This window comes from Pyrgilauda ruficollis, unplaced genomic scaffold, assembly GCF_017590135.1.
Source record: "Pyrgilauda ruficollis isolate IOZ18807 unplaced genomic scaffold, ASM1759013v1 scaffold215, whole genome shotgun sequence".
Taxonomy (NCBI): domain Eukaryota; kingdom Metazoa; phylum Chordata; class Aves; order Passeriformes; family Passeridae; genus Pyrgilauda; species Pyrgilauda ruficollis.
In genome coordinates this window covers 64452-72616 of record NW_024520873.1, presented here as the reverse complement: position 1 = coordinate 72616, position 8165 = coordinate 64452, and the positions used below count along the sequence as shown (strand labels likewise).

The following is an 8165-nucleotide window of genomic DNA, read 5'->3' as shown; positions in this document are numbered from 1 at the left end:
GGGTCCCGAGGGTCTCCCAGCCCGGGGTTTGTGTCCCAGCCCGGGTGTTGGTGTTTTGTCCCAGTCTTGGATTTGTGTCACAGCCCGGGGTTTATGTCACAGCCTGGGGTTCGTGTCACAGCCTGGGGTTTATGTCACAGCCCCCAGTTTGTGTCACAGCCTGGGGTTCGTGTCCCAGCCCCCGGTTTTTGTCCCAGCCCGAGGTTCGCGTCCCAGCCCGGTGTTGGTGTCACACTCCCCGTTTGTGTCACACTCCCCGTTTGTGTCCCTGCTGGCACACTCGGCTGGGTGACACGCTGGTGTCGCGTGTTCCCCCCAGCTCCCCCGGAGCGGGGCAGGCCGAGCCCCCTCCCAGATAAATCCAGTCCAGCCAGGTCCACCCCAGGCAGTTCCACCCCCGCTCGGCGCATCCCCTTCCCTAAATCCCTTTTTTTGGGGACACACGAGGTCCCCCCCTCCCGCTCCCGGCCCGGTTCTCGCTCGGAGCGCCCCCCCGGCCCGGCTGCAGCTGCGGGGGCCCCCGGAGAGCCCCCCGCCCTCAGCCCGAGCCGGGCGCAGCTTGCGGGGCCGAGCGGCGGCGGCTCCCCCGGGCTCGGCACAGCCGGCGCGGGGCCGGGGGACAGCGGGAGGGACGCGAGAGGGGTCCCCGCGAGAGGGGACGCGAGGGGACGCGGGGGGGACACGGGGGGACACGGGGGGGACGCGCCCCCACGGCCGCCAGACGCTGCCGAGGGGTCGGGGCGCAGCTGGGGAGGGACGGGGGGAGTCGGGGGAGGAGCGGGGTGAAGTCAGGACGGCCGTGTCCCCTCCGTGCAGCAACCGGGACAAATCTCAGCTCTCCAAATGCCTCGTTACCCCCAGGGTTGTCCTGAACCCCATTTCCTGGCACCCCAAATCAGTCCTGGAACCCCCAGGGCTGCATTGCGCCCCATTTCCTGGTAGCACAGATCTCCCCAATACACCCAGGGCTGTCCTGAACCCCCATTCTTGATACCCCAAAACAGTCCTGTGACCCCAGGGCTCTGCTCTGCCCCCATTCCTGGGACCCCAAATCCCCCCAGTACCCCCAGGGCTCTGCTCTGCCCCCATTCCTGGGACCCCAAATCCCCCCAGTCCCACAGACCCCCACTCCAAGGTCAGGGGTCCCGGCTGGACCCCAGCACAAGGGGCTCGGATCCTCTGGCAGACCCCCACCCTCACCCCAGCCCCCCAAAAAAGGACACAACAGCCCCGGGGCGAAGCTGCTTGAAACAAGACCACGAGTTTATTTGAGCTAAAAACCCCAAATCTGCTCTCTTTACAAAAGGATAAAACATTTTCAGTACAAAAGGGAAGAAGCCCCAGGACCCGGGGGCTGGGCAGGGACCTCAAATCACCTCCAAATTCCCAACTTTATACAAAACCAGGGAGATTTGGCCAACCGGGCTGGCCAGGGGCATCAAAAATAGTTGCGTGGATTTTCTTTGAGAAGCAAAAAAAATAAAATCGTTGCATAGCATTTAAAAGTTATTGCTCGTCTCAAAATGCACAGAGGAGTTGGGAGCTGTTGGCAGGATCCCAAATCCATGGGATAGCCGTTAAATACCGAGTTTGGCATTAAATATGGAAATATTGGGGTTTATCACCAGCAAAAAAAAATCAGGTGGTGAGGGAAATAAATTAAATAAATAGTGGCTAATAAATAACCCTGGAGCACCAGCACGGCAAAATCCACAAGGTCTCCAGGCAGGGAATTCCCACTACGAGTCTGGGAGGCGGCGGGGGAAAAACCTTGGGCACATCCCAAATTTCCATGGAAAACGGGAGGAAATAAATTAGGACTCCTCACACACGGTAATTAATAAATAAAGCAGGAATTAAGACAGGTTTTTGTTGGTGCTCAGGACTCGGAGCATGGGAGGGGATGCTGTGAACCCAGAGGAGACGAGGCCTGGAGGGGGTCGGGGGTTCCTGATCCAGGTGGGATTCTGGGAGGTATCAGCAGGATTCCAATTAAATGGAGATTTTGGGAAGGATCAGCAGGATCCCATCCAGATCAGCAGGATCCCAATCCCATTGGGATTCTGGGAGGATCAATGGGATCCCATTCAGATCAGCGGGATCCCAATCCTGTTGGGATTCTGGGAGGGATCAGCGGGATCCCACCCGAGGTTCCCAGGTCTGTTACAGGGCACAGGGAGGGTGAGGCTGGGGAGGGGGGCGGTGGAGGGGTGGCCACAGGGCCTGGCTGTGACCCCAGTAAGAGACTGGGATGTGCATGGATGAGGGGCCACCATCACAGGGCAATGGACCACTGTCCCTGGATGCTGCCCCTCCATCCCAGGACACTGCCCCTCCATCCCAGGACACTGTCCTTCCATCCCCAGACACTGTCCCTCCTCCCCTGGACATTGTCCCCCCATCCCTGGACACTGTCCCTCCATCCCAGGACACTGTCCCTCCATCCCTGGACACTGTCCCTCCTCCCCTGGACATCGTCCCCCCATCCCTGAACACTGTCCCCCCATCCCTGGACACTGTCCCTCCATCCCAGGACACTGTCCCTCCATCCCTGGACACTGTCCCTCCTCCCCAGGACACTGTCCTTCCATCTCTGGACATTGTCCCCCCATCCCCGGACAGTGTCCCCCCATTCCTGGATTTTGTCCCTCCATCCCTGGACATTGTCCCCCCATACCTGGACAGTGTCCCCCCATTCCTGGACCTTGTCCCCCATCCATGATGGCAGAAGGAACAGGTTCTCCCCAGGGTGGGAATTTCCATGCTGGTTTCTCACAAGTGTCCGGCTCATTCCCACCCAGCCACTGCTGGACTGGGAAATCCATGACCCCACACGGGGAAGGGACAGTGGGCACCCCGAGGGGCAGGAGGGGCTGTGTCCCCACATTGGGGGGGACAGGGAGAGGATGGACAATCCAAGGGCTGGACCTGGTGTCAGGATGGACTCCTGGGGGTGGAAACACCTTCGGGAGCATCTCTGGGGGACGCAGCAGCGACCGCTCGGAGTCCGGAACGGTTCCCGTGGCTCCTGGGGACAGCTGGGACAGCAGCAGTGGCACCGGCCACCTCCAGGGCCATGTCCTGCAGAGATGCTCCAGCCGTGTCCATCCTGGGCTCTTCTCCCTGCCCCAAAGCCGCGTCCGGCCCCGCTACTCATTGAAGATGGCGCCGAGCTGAGGCCCAGCCACGTGCGGCGGGAAGGACTCGAAGGCGACGTCCAGCGGGATCTCGTAGCGGGGCACGGAGCCCTGGAAGTGCGAGCCGTGGCCGTGGGCTCCGGCCAGGCTGACCGAGGGGTAGTGGGCCATGAAGGGGGGGTAGGACTTCTCCAGCTCCGGGGAGCCGTCCTGCTTCAGGGAGAAGTTCCCACTGATGCTCAGGGGCGGCGTCAGGGGCCCCTCGTAGGGGGGCGTGGAGCAGTCAGAGGGGTGGCTCCCGAAGGAAGCCTCCACCAGGCTCTTGAAGGCCGGCGGCTTCAGGTGCAGCAGGTGGGACTCCATGGAGCCGTAGGGAGGGCTGGGCAGCCCCTGGTAGCCGAAGGAGTGGCCAGGCAGGGCTGCCTCGCAGGGCTTCTCCTCGTGCTTCTCCAGGAAGAGCGGCTGCGCTCCCAGCTGCAGGCAGCCGGCCACCAGGTTGCTGGTGGGCTGCGAGAGCCCCTTGCACAGCATCTCCACGAAGCTCTTCCCCTCGGGCGTCTGCCCCGTCTCCAGCACCTCGGACAGGGCCCAGATGTAGTTCCTGGCCAGCCGCAGCGTCTCGATCTTGGAGAGCTTCTGGGTTTTGGAGTAGCAGGGCATGACCCTGCGCAGGTTGTCCAGGGCGTCGTTCAGGCCGTGCATCCGCGTGCGCTCGCGGGCGTTGGCCTTGACCCGCCGCGCCCGGAACCGTTCCAACCTGGCCTTGGTCATCTTCTTCTTCTTCGGGCCCCTCCTCTTGGGCTTCTCGCTGTCCTCTTCCTCCTCCTCCTCCTCCTCCACGCTGTCGTGCTCCTCCAGGGCCGGCACCAGCGCGAAGGGAGCGCTCCTGGTGTCCCCCTCCTTCAGCTCGGCCTTGGCTGCCGGCACGTCGCCCATCCAGGCCTGGCTGCTGACGAGCTCGGCCATGTCCGAGGGCTTGGTGCAGCTCTGGGGCATCTGCAAGGGAGGGACGGGCACGTGGGGATGGATCCCAGAGGGAGAATCCTCAGCGCCATGGGAAAATCTCCCTCCAGGCACAGCCGCAGTTTCTGCTCTCTCCCAGCCCTATGGATTCCTTTTTTCCTACTATTTCCCTCTCAATTTCCAGCGGATTTTATTTGGGAGATGCTGACGCCTCTCCCTGAATTCCAGCAACGTTCCCAGAGCTTCCAACCATCCCATTTTGGGGTTATTCCCGCTCTTGTCACACCCCAACTGTCACACTGGGGGTGCCAAAAGGAGGCTGGCAATTCCTGGTCTGAAATTTTCCTTCCCCGAGCCTCCCTTACCCTCGGTGGCGGCCCCGGGTCCCCGTTAATCGGCCCCCCCAAATCCCATCACGGCCCCTGGCTCATTCCATAAAGCTTTAGCCCCTAAGCAGCTTTGCTGGAAGTGCTGCTCCCCTTTCCCGAGCATCCCACGCGGAAAATCCCACTTTTAATATGCGTGATGGGGCTCCCGGGCGGGATTAGGGTGTTAATTGCTGTCCTATCCCCAAAGGACCACGCGGCCCCAATTAACTCCTGGCGGAGCACCGGGGGTCTGGCGGAGGATGGGAAACCGGGGGGGCGAGGGCGGGGAAGGATCGATTTTGGGGTGAGGGGATGGCCCCGGTGAGATCAGCCCCAAAACGCTGCAGATCAGCCCCAAAACGTTGCAGATCCGCCCCAAAACCCCCCCAGGCTGCAGCCGGGGGTCCCTTTCCCCCCATCCTCGGGGATCTTCCCTCTCCTCGCTGCTCCCGGGATCCATCCCGGGAGGAAATCCCCGGGTTTGGGGTTCCCTTCTCGAGGGGAGCCCCGCGCCCCCGCCCTGCCCGGCATTTCCAGGGAAAGTTCTCCCTTTGGAAGTCCCGCTGGAATTTTTAAGGGGATTTTGCTTTCTTTCTACAGAATATTGATTTTAAAATTAAAAAAAAAAAAAAAAAGAAAAAGAAAAAGAAACAAATCACACAAAGAGGGAATTGCCTGAGGAAATCTCTTCCTTCTCCACCACCCCCAGCCAGACCCCGGTCCCGCCGCGCCCGGGGGTCGCCGAACCTTCGCTGTGTCCCCCCGCCCCGCCCCGGCCCCGGGACCGCGGCTCCGTCCCCAGCGGGCACCGGGGCGAGGGGCTGCGCCCCCATCCCGCCCCTCTCCCCGCACCCCCGGCCGCCCAAACCCCCCCGGGCCGGGGTCCCGCCGCTCCGCCGTCGGGGCAGAGCCCCCCGCGCCATCCCGGGGGTACCGGGAGCACCGAGCGGCCGCGGAGCCCCGTCGGGGGCACGGCCGGACCGGAGTACCGGGATCCCGGTCCGCCCTTACCTGGGCACCACAGCGAGTCCCCGCTGTCACTTGTGTCACTCGCCCGGGGACATGGCGGGGTCAGCCCCGGGGAGCGCGGCGGGAGGGCACCGGGAGCGCACCGGGAGCGCACCGGGAGCGCAGCGGGCACCGGCGGCTCCGCGCTCGGGCGGTTTTGAGAGCTCCGCGCTGCCCGCGGCTCCTGCCCGGCCGCGGGTCCCGTGTGGCTCCTCCCACGGGGGGAGTGACCGGGCCCGGCTCCTCCCGCGGCCCCGCCGGGACCCCGACGGCAGCGCCCGAGCGTCCCGGGCTTGGGGACTGGCGGGGGGGACACCCCCGGTTCTTGGGAACCCCTGGGTGGGGCACTCGGGGACACCCCCGGTTTTTGGGGACCCCTGGGTGGGGCACTCGGGGACACCCCCGGCTCTTGGGGACCCCTGGGTGGGGCACTCGGGGACACCCCCGGCTCTTGGGGACCCCTGGGTGGGGCACTCGGGGACACCCCCGGTTCGTGGGGACCCCCGGACGGGACCCCTTGGATGGATCCCCCTGGATGAGCCCCTGAACGGACCCCCACTGACGGAGCCCCCGGACGGACACCCCTCATGTCCCCCCCCCCCAGTTTGCCCAGCCCCAGGACAGTCCCCGACCCCCCCTCCCTCATCCCTCAGGACACGATGTGACAGTGCCACCAGCGCCACGATCCTGGGGGTGTCCTCACCCCCCTCGCTGGGCACTGCCCCGGTGACACCGAGGGTGACACCGAGGGTGACACCGGGGGTGACAGCGGCTCCCGCCCGGGTGCTGGGGGGGCGCGGGGGCCGCGAGCCCCTCGCGGCGGTAATGAGAGAGCCAAGGGCAGTAATTAGTGCTCGGCAGAGCCAGAAGGGGCCCGGAGGAAGGGACCTCGGGCTCGGCAGCCCCCGGGAAGGGAGAGTAGGGGGTGGAAAAATCCCCCCCCCCCGATATTCCGGGGGTCCTGGGTCGTTTTGCGTGGCCCGAGGACTGGGGGAGCCCCTCTTACCTGGGATTCCCCCACCTTGGGGCAGGAGTGGAAGTGGGGGACAGCGCTGACACCCCAAAAACCATCCCCCGAACCCCTCCTCATCCATCCGCTGCTCCCCAAATCCCCGCCAGCCCCCCGGGACCCCTCCCCACTGCCTGGGAGCGCTCGGAATCGCGGCCGCGGCAGGCCGGGATTACGGGGAATACTAATTAATTCATTAGGCGGCTCCGTGGCTCCCTTCCCGGCGCGCGGCCCGGGCGGCAGGAACAGATTGCGGCCGATAAATCTGCCTGTTGCGGGCCCCCCCTGACAGATGGCTCCAACAGGTCCCGGCACCCGCACAAAGGGGCCGGTGGGCGCCCCGGGGGAGGGGGGACACGGCCCGGGCTCCCCCGGGGCCGCGGGACCCCCGGGGCATTGTCTGCGCCGGCCACGCGCCCCCTGCCCCCATTGTGCGGGGGGACCGCAACTGCTGGGGGTGCGCGGCCCCCCCGGAACGCTCGGCAGAGATTTCCCTTCCTTCTTCCCCTTTTCCTCCCCTTCCTTTCTCCTTCCTCTCTTTTTCTCTTTTCCCTTTCCCTTCCCTTATCTCCCTTCCCTTCCCTACCCTTCCCTTCTCCTTCCTCTCTTTTTTTTCCTTTCCTTTCCTTTCCTTTCCTTTCCTTTCCTTTCCTTTCCTTTCCTTTCCTTTCCCCTCCTTCCCTTTCCTTCCCTTTCCTTCCCTTTCCTTCCCTTTCCTTCCCTTTCCTTCCCTTTCCTTCCCTTTCCTTCCCTTTCCTTCCCTTTCCTTCCCTTTCCTTCCCTTTCCTTCCCTTTCCTTCCCTTTCCTTCCCTTTCCTTCCCTTTCCTTCCCTTTCCTTCCCTTTCCTTCCCTTTCCTTCCCTTTCCCCTTTCCCTCCCACCCCCAGGAACGGGCACAGCCCCCCCGGCCCTGCCCGGGTGGGCACTGGGGGGTCCCCACGATGGGCACCAGGGAAGTGCCACCCGTGCCACCCGTGCCCAGGGCTGGGGGTCCCCAAATCTCCAGCCGTGCCCACCCCAGGAGCCGCCCCCCTCCTCCCTGGAGCCCTCCCACTGCCACTCCTGGGGACCCCCTGGGCCGTGTCTCCCCCCGGGCCGTGTCCCCGTGTCCCCCCCCTGGAAGTGAGGGCAATTTCCAGGGTAAATATCGGGAAAAGCCCCCGCGGCCCGGCTGGAATTCCTGGGCCCGTGCGGAAGCGCAATTAGCGCGTATTAACGGGGTCTAATTTAATCCCGGCAGCTGCGCCCGGGCCGCCTCATTTGCATAACACTGGGGAATGCAATTAGGGAGAAATGAGGGGCTGGGGGGCCCCGGGCTTGGGGAGGGCGGGGGGCTGCGGCCAGCGCTCGCTGACCCGTGCTTGTCACTTTGAGCGATGGTGGCACCGGCGAGAGGTGGCGCGGGGGCGGCGGGGACAAAGGGACGCTGTCCCCGGGGTCCCCTCGGCTGAGTTTTGGGGTCTCCAACCCCACCCCCCACCCGGGCCATCCAACCGCGGGGTCCCGGAGGCTCCGGGGGGAATTTCCCCAGCCCGGTGGGAATTGTGGAAATGTTGGTGCTGGAGGGGGGACACGTCGGGGGCTGGGGACACTCGGGGGGCACCTCCTGACCCCCCAAAACCTGCGGGTGTGGGTGACAGAGTGGGGGGCACCTGAGATGTGCGGGGTGAGCCTCTCGCG

At 64.6% G+C, this 8165-nt stretch overlaps 1 protein-coding gene across 1 annotated transcript; it reads right to left on the bottom strand.

The window, feature by feature from the left end:
• Window positions 1-3149: 3149 nt before the first annotated feature.
• On the bottom strand, window positions 3150-4133 carry NEUROD4 (neuronal differentiation 4). Its single transcript, XM_041468234.1, has one exon. It carries the CDS (start codon window positions 4131-4133, stop codon window positions 3150-3152), a length of 984 nt encoding a protein of 327 aa, XP_041324168.1.
• Between the last annotated feature and the right edge of the window lie 4032 nt (window positions 4134-8165).

Bases quoted from the DNA above. Each gene is read 5' to 3' on its own strand.
- NEUROD4 (XM_041468234.1), bottom strand. From the start codon at position 4,133: ATGCCCCAGAGCTGCACCAAGCCCTCGGACATGGCCGAGCTCGTCAGC.